Here is a 17,591-nt window from a genome sequence, read left to right on the forward strand (position 1 = left end):
CCATATACTGTATGTTTACTGTATGATAAACACTTGGGTTGCGGGAAACGAGTTAAGTCGGCTCGCGTGAATTGCGCGTACTCCGCGGGAGCCGTCTTAAACTCGGTTCATATAGATTTGCGGTGGAGTGCGGGAAACGTGTAAACTCGGGCCGATTGTAACTGCGTATTACCAAATATTTCATTTCAATCGAACCCATACTTCAAAAGATATAGGCATTTTAACGCGCCATCTTATATTTTGGCGGGAAATTCACCCGCAACCCAAGTGTTAACTCTTAGTGATCTGTTGAGTAATAAACTATATTTTAATAGATCTAACATGTACCTTTTAAAATAATATGACTGTAGAAACTGGGTTAGAGGGAGACTAAATGACTGTCAAATGTTGGTTAAGACTTTATAAAACCTTTGGAAGAGACTATAAATATTTAGATACCACAAGACTTTAAGAACACATAAAGCAAATATATATTTATCATAGTAAATTACTAAATTTCCTGTTACTTTTATTTTTTTAACATTTTTATTGATTTCATGGAGGAAGGGAGAGGGAGAGAGAGATAGAAACATCAATGATGACAGAGAATCATCAATTGGCTGCCTCCTGCACACCCTACACTGGGAATCGAGCCCGTAACCCGGGCATGTGCCCTTGACTGGAATCGAACCTGGGACCCCTCAGTACGAAGGCTGACACTCTATCCACTGAGCCAAACTGGCAAGGGCTCCTGTTACTTTTAAATATACCTTTTGTCTATATCTACAAACAGTCTGCAACTTCCTAATTTTAACAATATGATCACAGGATTAGCATGAATAATGTCATTTAAATGTATTTTCAAAATTATGATGACCATTGTATTTTCTAGTTATCCTTCTTTTAAAAATTGATTTCCAAAGAGAGAGGAAGGGAGAGGGATAGAGATAAAAACATCAAGAGAGGAACATCATTGATCAACTGCCTCCTGGACATCCTCTACTGGGGATCGGGCCCACAATCAGGGCATGTGACCTGACCAGGAATCGAACCATGACCTCTTGGTTCCTGGTTTGACACTCAACCACTGAGCAACACTGGCTGGGCTCTAGTTATTCTTTTGGAAGTATATGATTTGTACCCTCATTTTCTTAACTTTTTATTGTGAAATATAAGGTACCTATAGATAAGTGCATAAAACATTTATTTTATGTTTAACTTGTAAATATGAAACATCACCTACTTGTCTACTCTGCCATAAACACTACTCAGGTCAAGAAATGAAACATTATCAGCACTTAAGAAGCCTCCTCCCCCATATGGACCTCATCAAAAGTTAAATTCATACTTTTACCAGCCTCCTGAATAATTCAAGGACCTGAGAACAATTTATATTTACCTTCCTCCTGACCAATATGCTATTGTTACTATAGACTTTTTAAAAAACTCCATTAGACATATTTTACTATTTGTTTACATATACCCACTCAGTTATTTACATTTTATTTGTTCTTTCAGCTCAATGACCTATAGAGGATCATCACTTTCTATGGCCTGAAGCACATCCTTTATCGTTATCAATTAATAACTAGAATCTACTAGTGACAAACTCAGTTTTGATTTATCTGAAAACATTTGTACTTCACACTCAGACTTCAAAGATGTTTTCTCTAGATACAGATTTTCTAGGTAAACAGTTATTTTCTTTCAACACATGGAAGATACCATTCCACTCTGACTCCAATTATTACTCTTGAGAAGTCAGCTGTCAGTTGAATCGTGGCTTTAATCAAGGCATTGTCTTTCTCCTCCAAGACCTCCACTGTTGCTTTTAGATGTTCCCTGGGTCTTTCTTCTTCTTCTTTTTTTTTTTCTTTCTCTCAGATTTTCTCTATATTTTTAGGGGTAGATTTCTTATTTGTCCTGGCTTCCTGAATTTGGTGTCTTTCATTAAATCAGGTAATTTTTCAGCCAGTACCTATTTAAATATTGCTCCTGCTTCATTCTCTATATCATCTTCCAGGTCTCAAATTAAGTCTCATATTAGACCTGCTCAATGTGGTCTCCACAATTTTTTTTTAATTAAATCTTTATTGTTCAGATTATTACATTAGTTAGTCTTTTTTCCCACCATAACTCCCCTCCACCCAGTTCCCACCCCACCCACCGGCCTCACTCCCCACCCACTGTCCTAATCCATAGGTGCACGATTATTGTCCAATCTCTTCCCTCACCCCCCACATCCCTTCCCGCCCCCCCCCCCCGAGAATAGTCAGTCCATTCCCATTCTATGTCCCTGATTCTATTACAATCACCAGTTCATACTGTTCATCAGATTATTCACTTGATTTTTAGATTCACTTGTTGATAGATGTGTATTTGTTGTTCATAATTTGTATCTTTACCTTTTTCTTCTTCTTCCTCTTCTTAAAGGATACCTTTCAGCATTTCATATAATACCGGTTTGGTGGTGATGAACTCCTTTAGCTTTTTCTTATCTGTGAAGCTCTTTATCTGGCCTTCACTTCTGAATGGTAGCTTTGCTGGATAAAGTAATCTTGGTTGTAGGTTCTTGGTATTCATCACTTTGAATATTTGTTGCCACTCCCTTCTGGCCTGCAAAGTTTCTGTTGAGAAATCAGCTGACAGTCGTATGGGTATTCCCTTGTAAGTAACTGATTTTCTTTCTCTTGCTGCTTTTAGGATTCTCTCTTTGCCTTTTGCTCTTGGAATTTTAATTATGATGTGTCTTGGTGTGGTCCTCTTTGGATTCCTTTTGTTTGGGGTTCTATGCGCTTCCTGGACTTGTAAGTCTATTTCTTTCACCAGGTAGGGGAAGTTTTCTGTCATTATTTCTTCCAATAGGTTTTCAATATCTTGCTCTCTCTCTTCTTCTGGCACCCCTATAATTCGGATGTTGGTACGCTTGAAGCTGCCCCAGAGGCTCCTTACACTATCTTCGTATTTTCGGATTCTTTTTTCATTTTGCTTCTCCGGTTGGGTGTTTTTTGCTTCTTCGCATTTCAAATCTTTGACTTGATTCTTGCAATCCTCTGGTCTGCTGTTGGGAGTCTGTATAATATTCTTTATTTCAGTCAGTGTATGCTTAATTTCTAGTTGGTTCTTTATTACAACATTGAGGGTTTCACCAGTCTTCTTGAAGATCTCACTACATTTATCGGCGGTCTCACCAGTCTTCTTGAAGATCTCACTACATTTATCGGCGGCTTCTAGACAGTTCTTTAAAGACCTTAAAAGTGTGGTTTTGAACTCTATATCCAGCAGTTTGCTTTCCTCCAATTCTGTCGTTTTTGTCCTGTTTCTTTGTCTCGGCATTTTTTATGCTTCGCTGTGTCGATAGAGTGCCGTTCTGTGCTAAGTGTCCCAATTACCTGAGGTAGACCCTCTTGGTGCACCCCCTTGTGAGCTTTGTGCACAGTCTTGTTGTAATTAAGCCTTGATTGTTGTAGTTATCACTGGGAGGAATTGACCTCCAGGCCAATTGGCTGTGAGAATTAGCTGTGTCTGCAGTGGGAGAACTTCTGTGCTGGAGACACCCCTCTGGGGCTAGACTTGCTTCGATGGGGCTTTGGTGCTCACTGAGTTGGCCCCCTGAGTGTGTCTTTTATGGTTCCATGGAGCTGCAAACTGGGTGGTCCCACTCTGACCTCTGGGCTTCCTGGCTCCTGGATCTCTAGGGAGGTGCTAACCTAGCCTTTGCCTGAGGCTATCCAGCAAAAGTCTCCCTGTAGGGCTTGGGTGGGGCGGGTCCCAGGGGATCAACAGGGCGGGGTTAGCAATTATGGCTGCTCTCAGTCTTGCCCTCAGAAACTCTGCTTCTCAGTGTCCCATTAATCGCTGCAAGCCCCTAGGAGAGAAAGCTGCCCTTGGGTTCTGACCGATGCCAGACAGTCCCGCTTCTCCCGTATGAGTCTGGGTCCCTAGAGACTCACCCAGAACTGGAGCTCAGAGCCTGAGACTCCCTCCCGATTGAAAACGACAACCGCAACCTCAGCCGCCAGCCCGCTCCGCACGCACCTCCGCACCTTAGTATTTCACCTCCACACTGTGCCTCCTCTGAGCCTCGGTATGCTTTTCTCTTTCTTTCTAGTTGTAGAATTTCCACTCAGCCAGCCTTCCTGTGGTTCTGGATGATGTCCGTTCCGTCTTTTAGTTGTATTTTCGAAGTGGTTGTGCGAGGCAGCAATCTCCGGTGTTTACCTATGCTGCCATCTTGGTTTCTCTGGTCTCCACAATTTTTAAATAACTCTGTGCTTTCCATTGTTTTGTTTCTTTTCCTACATTCTGGAATTTGTCTTCTAATCTATCTTCGTTAAACATTCTCTCTTCAATGTGTCATTGCTACAAACTTAGTTTTTAATTTCAATATTTTTTAGACATTTTATTTGGACCTTTTTCAAATGTGCTATGTCACTTTTATAGTTTCTTTCCTGCAGATATTTTCAAGTTTATCGTTTATTTCTTTTTTTTTTAATATATTTTATTGATTTTTCACAGAGAGGAAGAGAGAGGGATAGGTAGTTAGAAACATCGATGAGAGAGAAACATCGATCAGCTGCCTCTTGCACACCTCCTACTGGGGATGTGCCCGCAACCAAGGTACATGCCCTTGGCCGGAATCGAACCTGGGACCTTTCAGTCTGCAGGCCGATGCTCTATCCACTGAGCCAAACCGGTCAGGGCTATTTCTAAAATCAGTACAAACACTGTTTTTTAAATAATCAGTTTGATCATTCTAAAATCTGAAAACTTTATGAACTCTTTTTGCTGTTGTTTACTCTTTATTCTACTCTTATTGCTCTGTCTCCTCAGATGCTTGATTACGTTTGACTGTATGCTAATCATTGACCTTGAAAAATTAATCCTGAGAATTTCCTGTGGCTAAGAAAGAAGGTGCCTTCCTCCGGAGAGAATATGCATTTGCCTGTCATCTATCTTACAGTATTAACCATTCCAGAACCATTTTAAACTAGAGATTCCTTAGATGACTCATTGATGAAAATTCCATGTGAAAGTCCCTACCATGGTCAGACCATCTCAAAAAATATATATGCTTTTTCTTTTATCTTCTGCTCTGCTCAGCACCAAGGCAAATCTACCAAATGGTACCCAAGCAGTGGAAAAGGGGAAACAGTTTACCTTCTGATTACATTTACTGTAAGGATGTAGCCCCTGGAGGAGGGTTGTCCTAGCTCCTCTTCCTACCATATATAAGGCCATGGCTTTCTCTTCCTCTCACCCTACAAACTATTAAAACTTCATTTGATTTTTCTGGATTTAGCTTTGATTTCTCTCTCTCTCTCTCTCTCTCTCTCTCTCTCTCTCTCTCTCTCTTTCCACACAGAGCTAACAAAACCTCAACTAAATTTTGTCAGAATTTGGCCTCAGACAAAATTTGATTGCTGTGCTTTACTTAGTTTTCTGGGTGCTTGTTTTTCTCTTAGTTTGTGGCTTAGAAATATCATTAAAAACATTCACTAATTTCTCATTTTCAAAATAAACAATAAAATACTATTATACAATCCAGCAATTCTACTTTTGGGTATATATCCAAAACATTAAAAGCAGGGACTCATACAAGTGTTTGTATACCCATGTTCATATTCATAGCAGCATTATCAGCAATAGCCAAAAGGTAGAAGCAACCTGAACGTTCATGCAAGGATCAATGAAAAAATGAAACATGGTCTAAACATAAAATAGCCTATTATTCAACCTTAAAAAAGGAAGGGAATGTTGACACATGCTACAATATGCATTAACCTTGACAACATTATACTAAGTGAAATAAGCCAGTCACAAAAGGACAAATACTGTAAGATTTCACTTACATGAGGTACCTAGAGTAGTCAAATTCATAGAGACACAAAGTAGAATGGTGGTTGCCAAGGACTGGAAAGAAGGAAGAATGGGAAGTTATTGTTTAATGGGTGTTTCAGTTTAGGAAGATGAAAAAGTTTCTGGAGATGAATGATGGCGATTGCTGTGCAACAATATGAATGTACTTACTGCCACTAAATTTAAAAGTGGTTACAATGGTAAATGTTATATTATATACATTTTACCAGAAGTTTTAAAATTCTTATTCAAATGATGAATTTTCTTACCTTCACATTTACTTATATACATAAAATGAGTAGTATTTATATGCTTAATAGGGACATCTTCAGAAAGCACTTTGTGTCAAGTCTGAATAACATTAAACATACTGAGCCTTTACTCTTGAAAATCTTTGAATATGAGAGATGTTGACTTCATATATAATTATATGCAAAGAAAACAATAACAACATATTGGAAAAATAGCAAGATATAAGAAATAAAACTATGCCTCAATTTGACATTAGTCACAGGGTCAAAAGGCTCATAAATACATAAATTACACATTGCTTCAATACAGATACCTTTAAATAAAGTTTTCATAAGTTACTATATGACTATAACCTTTCATTAATTTTCAAAACTACTGTAATATCCTCAAATGAGAGTAATGTAAAATAATCCGTTAAATTCGTAGAATATCACTACTAAGCATTTATTTTATAAAAAGTTGAATTAGAGGATACAATTTTAAATTCTTAACTAGTTTTACCAATATCAATTAAGTACTTTTTAAAATATTGTTAAGGGGTTTAAAAAAAACACACCTAAAAACCACATAATATCCTTTTCCAGGGATGCGCTGCTCATGCTACAATAAGAGGGGGAGGACAAAAAGAAGGAGCAATGTCTTATTTGTTAATGTCTATCCATATCTTTACCTAACTCCTCCAACTCCATTTCCCACTCTTAATTTGGCTACAATCACTTTATAGACAACTGCATCTACACCCCTCTTAATCTCTCTCACGCCACTCTTAAGAACATGTATTTCCTTCCGTCATAAGGTCCCTCCATCATAAGTTGGTGATATGTAGTTCTACATTCCCCATCTCTAGCTCTTTCCCTTCCCTTTATTTTAATAAAGTTACATTTCTTCCACCTTTAAAGAAAAATACATGACTTGACCTTGCACATCCAATTTATAACGGAGTAAACTATGATACATTTCAGGACATTTCTTTGGCATCTAACACAACTACCGCATAGTCTCAAAATTTACCACTTTTCATTTAGAGTCATTACTCTCTTATCTGCAATATATTCCAGTTTCTATGTTGGTTTTATGGAATATATTTTATGGCAGATATTGTCATGTAGAATTTTTACAGAAACTTTAATGAGACCAGGAGTATTTCCCAAATCTTTTGCTTCACACAGCAGTTTGCTGGTTATCTGGCAGCAAAGCATTTAAAATCTGCTCACTTTCTCTTTGATAAAAAGTAGCTATATTATATTTTCTAGCAAATGTTAGAGAATAAAACAATCTTTCTTTGAAGGGAAATACAATATTTTGATTAAAAATGTGAAAACAAATGCTTTTTGAAAGAAATTTGTTATATAGAAAGTATTTTGAAAAAAGTGTTGATTGTTGCCAAAAATAAATTAATAAGTTAGTAAAATTAAGAAGATTAATTAAAACACATATTAGCATACTTCAAAGAGGTAGAAAACAAATTTTTATCTACTTTTAAATCTATCAAACAAAGAATTTTAGTAAGTTTGAACCTGTTACAAACTTTCAAAAATAAACCTTCCAAATACTTTACAGGAACAACTATTTGACAGCAGGAAAAATGGCAATTACTGCCTGGTTTCAACAAGAACCTTTGAACTATTAGACAGGATTGAAAAAGTAAGATTTAGTAAACACAGCCAATGTTACATTTCTTTCATTTGGATGTATGTACCTTTACTAGGTATCTTTTTCAACTATGACAGCTATTAAAAATCAATAGGAAGACAACTGCATGTAATTCCATTATCATTATATGATATTTTAAAAAATTACACAGTTCACTACAAGTTCTTTAAAAGTGGTGACTTCGTCTTCATCTTTGTATCCCTAGGACTTTGACTATATGGCATACACCAAATAGTTATACAATAAATACTCTGTGAATGAATGACCAAATATTCAGGCAAGTACACTAAAATGAAAATACATACACACACTCACACACATACCTAAGTATGCATGTAATACCTAGTTAGGTAAACAAAATATTACCTAAAATGGGTAGCCTAAAATCACAATGCACATACATCAATTTGATGGTGTTAATGGCTCAACTCTTAATTATAATTTCTTAATTAAGATATGTTCTCATAAATAAATATATCAGAATTGTCCTATCTATAACATGTGAGAATCTTAACTTACAAAGTGAATCATCAGTGATACAAGGAATAAATATAAAGTAAAAAAATAATAATAAAGCAAAACTAGTAAAAAAGAACTGTTTCTTTAACAAAACAATGGCTAAATGACCCAGCATAAATAAAACTGTAAAAGTATTAAAAATTAAACTTTCAAAATAACAAGTTCAAACTAAAAATCAAATAACAGCATTTTTATTTTAAGACTTGGTTTATATCCAACTATCTCATTAAGAATGAGATGACTACTTAGCATAATTTTCACAATCGTATACATTTTGCTTTCAAGCTATATTTAAAATTTTTAATAATAAATCACATAATTACATACACACTTAGTCCTCTATAGTACATTACAATTTTATTGGAGAAAAATTAGAGGCAGCCACAAAATTATATTCTATTAACATCTTTAATTCTAATTGCATCTCTGAAAGGAAAAACTCAGAGAAAAGCAAGCAAAATAAAAGAGAACAAATCCTGTTCCCAAAAAAGGATTAGGATTCAATATATATATATATTAGATATAACATAATAAATTGCTTATTTAATGATTATAGGATCATATTAATTATATCCAGAAAAAATTTACCTTATAACACCAAGACACAAAATGACTGAAAATGTATTAAATAAAACAGTAATCTGTAGCAAACAGTAAAACTGTTTTTCTTTTTTTACAAATATCATAAAACTTCCTGAAAAGCTGTCTCCATTATTCTCAGGCTCGTAGTTACCCTACTTATATAAGTTTGATGTTGTCCAAAAACGTACCCATGGTTTATTCATTGAACTCTCATAGTGCTTAAGTAAGGAAAAAAAGCAGCTGAAATACTTAAAAATTAAACAAGCAAAGCCAAACTTAGAAGCAAAACGATCTCGTTGTTACTTACCTCCTGGAAATGCCATTAGCCAGACATTTATGGCTACAGGACTTGGAGGGGAGGGGTGATGAAGTTGGGGACATGTTGAGAGGGGCTATCAAACTGTTGATGATCTCAGTCAGCTGTGCACTCTGCAAGAAAACAGTCAACTGCTAAGCAAGAAGTGAGTTAAATCTCAGGTCTTCCGTGTCTATTAAATGTTTAACTTCTCATGAAACAAGTATATGTTTTTGGTAAATATAGAGACAGGCAAAAGTAGATTTACAGTTGTGAGTATATAAAACAGTTTATTCTTGTATTATTATTTATAACTAGAGGCCTGGTGCACAAAATTTGTGTACTGGGGGTGGGGGCTTCAACCCGGCCTGCTCCCTCTCATAGTCTAGGACCCCTTGCTCCTTACCGCTTTGCTCACTGCCCCTTAGCGCTGCTGTGGAGGTGGGAGAGGCTCCTGCCACCACCACTGCGCTCGCTAGCCATGAGCCTGGATGAGCAGCACTTCCCTTTGGGAGCACAATGACCACCAGGGAGCAGCTACTGCGTTGAGTGTCTGCCCCCTTGTGTTCAGTGTGCATCATAGCGACCGGTCATTCTGGTTGTTCTGCCGTAATGGTCGCTTAGGCTTTTATTATATAGATTATTGTATTATTTTCTATAGAATCGACTGTAAACCTACTTTTGCCCATCCCTATTATATGTATTCTAAACTACAAAGATGATTAGACCACTACTGATACTGTATTTCATATAAGTAAATTTACATTTTAAAGTACTACTCCTTTTTCATGTCCTTTTTTCTTTACAGTTTCTTTATCTACTTATCCTGTCTTCTAAAACATTTGAATTCAGGTAACAGAATCTATATAATAGTTTGAGCTGGCCAAATTAATAACAATCATAGCTATGATTTATTAAATGTGTAGTATATGCCAGACACTATACTAGGCACAAGAATATTTCTAATCGTTACAACTAACCTATAAAGTAGATAATATAATTTTACTACATATAACATCAATTACAGATGAGGAAATTGAAACAAATTCCTCATCTGTAATTGATGTTATATGTAGTAAAATAGTTTAAGCTGCCTGACCAAGGATTATAAAGTTGGTAAGAAATGAAGCTGTGATTCAAATTCAGGTTTTAATTTCATGCCACAACTGCTTCTTAATATTTTTTCTAATTAAAAAATATCATTTTGGGGGTATCAAAATTTTTATTGCTCCTCATCCGAAACTTAAATATATGTAATATATTTATAATGTGTAATAAATATTAAATCATTCTCAAAACAATAATCTAAAACAATTAGAATAAACTTAGACCACATCACTGGGAATAGTACATTTCTATAAAAGAATGGCAACTATTTTCATTACATACGTAATGTGTTCATTATAGAAAAAAAGAAAGTACAGGTAGATTTACTAGGAAAAGAAAATCACCTGTAATCATATTTCACAGAGAAAACCATTGCTAATATCTATCTATCTATCTATCTATCTATCTATCTATCTCCGTACATCTACATTAAATTTTTGAACATACATGAGCATTTGTATGGGCCTACCTGTATATATATATATATATATATATATATATATATATACACACACACACACACACACACACACACACATGTGTACACACACACCTTTTTAATTAATCATGCCACATCAATTTTCTAAGACCTGGTTTTCTGACTTAACATCATGTGACTACATTTTAAAAAATACATTGACCTATTTCATCATTTTATTAATTATAAGATATGCTATTATAAAATAAAGGGATATGTGACATTATTTTGAAACTTCATTTGTATGAAACTAATAATGTGCTGTTAGAAATGAGACTAAAGAATATGATAAAACTAAATCTAAAATTTTAATTCAAAAATCTTTTATTAAAAAAACAAATGTTTTCACCATTTAATTTCTTAATAAATAATACATACCTAATGCCTTTATTTTAAAAATTATTATTCTTTTTAGATTAAAGCTCATTTTCAAAATCACCAATACAGAGATTCTTTATCCAGTGATCAAGAATTTACAAATTTATTCATGAAAAATAAATGTATAGAGTATCTATTTTCCAGTCTGAAACACTGATACACTCTTCTCTTTATCCACTTCCAAAAATATAATCTAAAATACTGTAAGCTATTGGAAGTCATTGGTCAGGTATGTCCGTTAATTGGCCCAGAGAACAACATTACAACCAACCCCTAGTTTTTACTCTAACAACCATCCCACTTCAGCCAATAAAATCTCATATGCCTGAGTCCATATTTGGGATAGTAAAAATTTATTAGGAACTTCTCGACTTTCTATTTACAATCATTTTTATTAAAGAATCCATATTCCAATTTTACCTTTCACTAAAAATCTCTATCAATATATTATTCAAATAACCATTCAGATCTATTAGGTGGTACCAGTGTTCTGTCCCTGTGAAAAAAGTCCAATGATAAGCAATTTTGTTTGAAGAAAGATTTTCCAACCGAGTGTAAATGAGTGATCATCATAAGGCTATGTACTAATCAATACCTTATATTGTACCTTATATTTATTTTATACCTTATATCAGGGGTGGGTAATCCCTGGCACGCAGTAACTTTTGCTGGCACGCGAAACCCTCTCTTATAATCTCCCATTTACAATTTTTTTCTTAATATCAACTTTTTTATTTTTCAGATAAATTCAGTGTAGGTGCATCTTAGATAAAGAAATAATTTTACATAACAAGTTATCTAAAAGACCATAGACATGGATTGACGAGAGAGGGAAAGAGCAATTTCTATGCCTCTGCCTTAACTCTCCCTGCCTTCCTAGATCCGACCAGTGTTTTGGTTTCATCCACATACGCTTGTGAATCTTTGTTCTCAGTGATGAATTTTGTCAAGTCTCGTAATAGGAGTAGCCTGATGGATGAAAGTAGTAGCTCGTGCATATCTCTGAAGGTCACGAAATATAAACCTGATGTAAAATCTCTGTCATCAGTGATGCAGCAGCAAAAGTCCCACTGATAATATCAAACGGAGTCTTAAAGTTTTCTGTCGGACTATCAGTGTACATGTATACATTAAAAAATAAATGTATTTTTCATCATCATATACTGTGTTTTTGTCGCTCGAATGAATTTTATTATTTCTTCAAGGTTCTTCACAGACATACACCTTAAAAGATATCAAGTAGGCGTAACATGTTCTCAAAAAATTAGGGTTGGCACGCAGAAGAATTTTGAGTCAGAGATTTTGCTGGTTTTGGCATGCACTCACAAAAAGGTTGCCCACCCCTGCCTTATATTATATTTAAATAACTGTAATTACATCAATATTATAATAAAGGCTAGTCATATACTAAGTATTTTCATTTTACTAGATGTCAGATTGCCAACTTTAATAACCCATATCCCAAGAAGACACATTTATTTTCATGTCACTCACGCTGTACTCTTCTCATTACTTACCTGTTTTTCTATGTTGCGAAGAAGCAATGTAGGGCTACTTGGTGACATTTCAAAATCTTGTTCTGGTAAAGGATCTTGACTCTCTTGGGGAATCTGAGGATTCCCTGTAATATTTAATGCAGTTGCTTGGTCTGCAAATTGTATTTGCTTTTTCAAATTGTCTTTTGGAAGTTGACATTCTTCTAGGATCACTAGCCCCTAGTCAAACATCAATTAAAGAGTTTAAATGCAAACAAAATTGACTATTAAATTAACCTTAATGTTATAATACACTTGAAACCATGCTTCTTATTACCCCTTGGAAATCAGAAAATACACACTTGGTAGTTTAACTCTAAAAAAATTGGCTGATTTAAAACATGTGTAGTTCAAATAACATGTACATCTGATGGAGCAGGCTTTATAAAATATTGTCATAAATTATACACATGCAGTTTTTTTGTCTTCTACTGGTTTTAGTTATTAACATTAAAAGCATGACACATTTAGAATAAAGTTAGAAGCTTACAATCAGGATATGAACATTTCAGACTGAAATTTAGAACATTTCCTGATTTAATCTTGTATTTTTAGTCACTAGCATTTCCATTTGTTTTATATTTGAGTACTCTGAATTTCATAAATTAAAATACCAAACTTATAAACATCCAAACAACAATCTATTATATTAACTCCTTTCAGAGTCCTGTAAGGACAAGCCCCAAGCCTGTGGCTGCCAGTCACCAACCCTGGGCAGGACTGCACCATTGAGAAAAAGTACTCTCCAGGCCAATCAAAGCTCTTGTTGTTTACAGGATAGATATGTTAATAATAAAGACACAAGTCTTCAAATTTGATGGAGTATTTTCTGAAATGTAAGTAATCAAAAATATGTAGGGATCTAGCTTTCTCTGCACTTCCTGCCACATGCACGTACTTTTTCTTCGAATGGCTTGCTAAACTTTCTCCCACATTTCCTGGCTGCTTTACTCCTACTGTTATCACCAAGGTCTCTCAGAGGCAAGGGAAACAGGAAAGAAAGGATGAAAAGAAGTGCACAGATATGATCTTAATGATTTTATAATCATTTCTCACTGCAAAAATTTTTCCCTTTCTACCCCTTTTACCCCTGTAAAGAATAATACATGTTCTTATACAATATATATGTAGATGTAGATTTTTGCAAGATACCAAGAAGCCCCTACAAACTAGCTGAAAAGGTATTAAATGCCTAATGTGGCTAAAATATTATATTCTTGTCATGAAAAACAGACTAAAACATTAATATAAGGTACAGTATTTCAAGATGGAACAAATTAAATGACTGCTGTGGGTCAGCTTGCATCATCTATAAATGCTATTCATAGGATGAAAACTGCCTATCTATAATAATTAAAACATAATATGCTAAATAGACCGGACAGCTAAACGACCTTCTGGACAACCCTCTGGACAAAGCTGGGGCTGTGAGGGCCGAGGCAAGCCACCGCAGCTGCGAGGGCCAAGCCCCTTGCATGAATTTTGTGCATCGGGCCTCTAGTAGTATAAAATATGCAATATATGAGTAATTTTAGTTTATACTATAATTAAGAGAATCTAAAATTTTACAATGACCATGGTCAGTTATGCTATTAAACATACATTTTGTAATTTTGTAGTAATATATTACACCTTGATGTTTGGTAAAAGTAAAAAGTAAATTATTCTTTTTATCTATATTTACAACAATGCTAGTAACCTTACCAAAAAAAGAGGATCCAAATTTTTTTCTCCCAAATCCTCACCTGACGATATTTTTTCTACTGCTTTTTAGAGAGAGTAGAAGGAAGGGAGGGAGGGAGGAAGAAAGGAAGGGAGGAAGGAAGGGAGAGAGAGAGAGACAGAGGGAGGGAGAGAGATATCAAGGTGAAAGAAACACATCAATCGGTTGCCTCCCACATGTGCCCCAACTGAGACCTGGGCCTGAACCTGTGCTCAGGTATGTGCCCTTGACCTGAATCAAAATCGTACCCTTCAGTGTGTGGACCGACACTCTAACCACTTAGACACACCAGCCAGGGCAAGAAGATCCAATTTTTGATCCCATTTCAATGACTATTTTTCTAGTATGCACAAATACGGCTGTCAAGAAATCTGAAGAAGTATATTTAAAAGAAGTTTGTTTTATTTGATATTTTCAAAAATTAAATTAGACTTGATAAATATAGTATCATCAATCACAAAAACTCTTTAAAATATCTGAAATGTCCATTCAAAAGTTGTACAAGTCTCTTACTGGGTTTTTCACAAATACTTCATGTAAAAGAAATACATGTTTCCACCAATTTAACTATAATTCTGTTTGATTACAGTTTATATTATGGGCCAAGTTGCTCTGAATTAGCCTGATTTCATAACTCCTACTTATAATATTGTTTCTATACATAAGTTGATTCTGAATTTCAGAAGCTCAACATACAAACCTAAGGATACTATCTTTTTATATGGTAGGGGACCTACCATAATTAGTTAAATGAAGAATAATACTTTAAAAATTTAACTGGGGATACATTCATAGTCAACATCATAACCTATTTGTTTTCCCTTAAACTACTGCCCTGGTCAAAACTCTCATAGTGTAAGAAGAATGGACATGATTTTTCTCTGCCATGGCCAAGAATAGAGAAGAAAGGGAAGAGGAGTAATTTCTTCGGAGTCACTGCAGATATAGTTTCTGTTTTTAAAATTCAGGAAAAGGACATGTGTGTGTTGGGTCATAATGATGTACACTTTAAATATGTTATCATTTTATTTGTCAAGTATATACCTCAATAAAGCTGAATTTTAGAAAATCGGGAATAGTACAATGATACATAAAACAAGGCAATAACAAAAATATAAAAATTCTTTAAAATAATGAATTGAGATAACTGAGACAAGTGAAAACTCCAGCCTGAGATGAAAGCAAATCAACTGCTCCAGAGGAGACAACTGTATCTGATAATAACACTAGAGAGATCCCCACCCCACTCCCAGGGTCCTCATAGAGAAGACATAGTGTGAAAAAATAAACTGTCTTAGCAGCATCTTTATTATTTATATAAAGTCACCAAGGCTAATTTTAAGCAAAAAACTTAAATGAAAATTTAAACATAAGAAATGTATAATTTAAAATGTGGAACGTCCTATTATAGGATAACAAAACAAAAATCTCAAAGAGAAATCATAGCTAGTTGTTGTCTTACTGAAAAGCTGAAGCAGAGAAAAGAAGAAATATGAAAATTATACTGTGTTATGAAGCTACTACAAGAACAAGGAAGAGATATTGTTAACATCTGCTTTCTCCTCTCTAAAAATTGAGGTTACCTGGAATATGTCAAAGAAAGGGCAAATGATAGCTTCAACACCTACACTTGTAGATCTCCTAGTGGATCTAGTCTGTGTGTTCTGACCAGTCACAAACCAGCACTGATTTAAACAGATTATTTACAAGAGAGCATCTTTCGATCTCTTTCCCTTCCCCTTATCTCTAACTTAACCTAGAAGAAAGGGTTTTTCTTTCCTTTCAAGATACATTAAACAGAAAAGTTCTGTCTCTCTCAAGATAACTACTCTTCTCAATGCTTTTTTCTTATAATAACCCAAGAAGCTGTAAGAACAAAGAAAGTGCTTGTTTTCTATTCATTATAGTAACAGCTCAACTAAATTGCAGATAAGCAATTAAACATATTAATTCCTAAGAAATTTAAGGATAAACTACCAAAATAAAGAAATAGTATATTTTGATAGCATAATATTAATAGCATTTTCCATAAAACAAATATAACGGGATTCTTAAGGGAACAAAGGGCCAGATATACATCTAGCCTAGCCCTAAACCAAGACAAATGTAAGTAAGGCCATATAAATTATTACTGGGAAGTTTAGATTTTTTTCTCCTCAAAACAACTTACTTAAAAAATATAAACATATAATCAAACTTTTAAAAATGTCTAACAACAATTATACAGCACTACTTAGAACAGACAAAATATTAAAATATCTTTTCCCAAGTCAAAGCAATATGAACTAGACTGTCAGTGGTTCTCAACCTGTGGGTCGCGACCCCTTTGGCGGCCGAACGACCCTTTCACAGGGGTCGCCTAAGACCATCCTGCATATCAGATATTTACATTATGATTCATAACAGTAACAACATTACAGTTATGAAGTAGCAACGAAAATAATTTTATGGTTGGGTCACAACATGAGGAACTGTGTTTAAAGGGCCAGAAGGTTGAGAACCACTGGTCTAGATTAAAACATAAAACATACAATTTAGCTGAAACCCAGTTTCTTGGAAATTTGTAAATTGTTTTAAATCTGGCTCATGCTTACTACTCTTTTTGCTATAAAAATGCTTGTGATATATCCTTTTAAGAAACTGATCAAAGAGGAGTGATTATTTGGTGATCTTGAAAGGACTGGAAAATCACTACAACTGAAGGACGGCCCCAGTGAAGACAGGTTTAAAATAAGAAACAGTCACTACAGTAACTGAATAGGAAACTTCCATCAGGAAACTATTCTGGAACATAGTTCCCTCAAATGCAACAGAGAGAACCATTAAGCCTAAGGTGTTATTTCTGTCTTTCCATACACCTTCCTACAGATATCACCATCATATTGATGATTTTGTACCTTTCTCTCCTGTCCTTGACAACTCATACTTTCTGCTCCTTTGAATACCATAATAAAATACTTTGTTATCCCTAAAAAAGATCTTGTTGTTTATTGACTTCAAACCTTTAAGAAATGCCCTTTCCTAATTTCTAGTTCTATTGATTCATCAAGCAAAGTACTATTTATTCTCCAAAGTCATACTGAGGCATCACCTCTTTATTGATGTCTTCTCTGACGCACATGCTAAACCCTAAAATAAGTTTTCTCTCTATGCCACATCTATATGTTATTAAAAACACGTGTCATTGCACATATGTATTACATCATATTGCAACTATCTATCTACATGGTC

The 17,591-nt window shown here is 34.8% G+C and overlaps 1 protein-coding gene across 6 annotated transcripts in view; it reads right to left on the minus strand.

Annotated features, from left to right (window-relative positions):
- The window catches only part of KANSL1L (KAT8 regulatory NSL complex subunit 1 like), an 84,918-nt gene that overhangs the window by 47,057 nt on the left and 20,270 nt on the right, over positions 1 to 17,591 (minus strand). For 2 of the 6 annotated variants that reach the window (XM_023760846.1, XM_023760866.1), the window contains exons 4-7: positions 12,620 to 12,817; positions 9,152 to 9,273; positions 6,647 to 6,690; positions 5,832 to 5,892 (exon numbers count right to left, since the gene is read on the minus strand). The exons of 1 other annotated variant lie outside the window; for it this stretch is intronic. In XM_023760846.1, coding sequence (XP_023616614.1) covers positions 5,832 to 5,892; positions 6,647 to 6,690; positions 9,152 to 9,273; positions 12,620 to 12,817 — 425 coding nt within the window. The remainder of the gene's footprint in view (positions 1 to 5,831; positions 5,893 to 6,646; positions 6,691 to 9,151; positions 9,274 to 12,619; positions 12,818 to 17,591) is intronic. 3 more of the 6 variants (XM_023760853.1, XM_023760848.1, XM_023760857.1) reach the window with 3 other exon arrangements.

This window comes from Myotis lucifugus, unplaced genomic scaffold (genome assembly GCF_000147115.1).
Source record: "Myotis lucifugus unplaced genomic scaffold, Myoluc2.0 scaffold_3, whole genome shotgun sequence".
NCBI lineage: Eukaryota > Metazoa > Chordata > Mammalia > Chiroptera > Vespertilionidae > Myotis > Myotis lucifugus.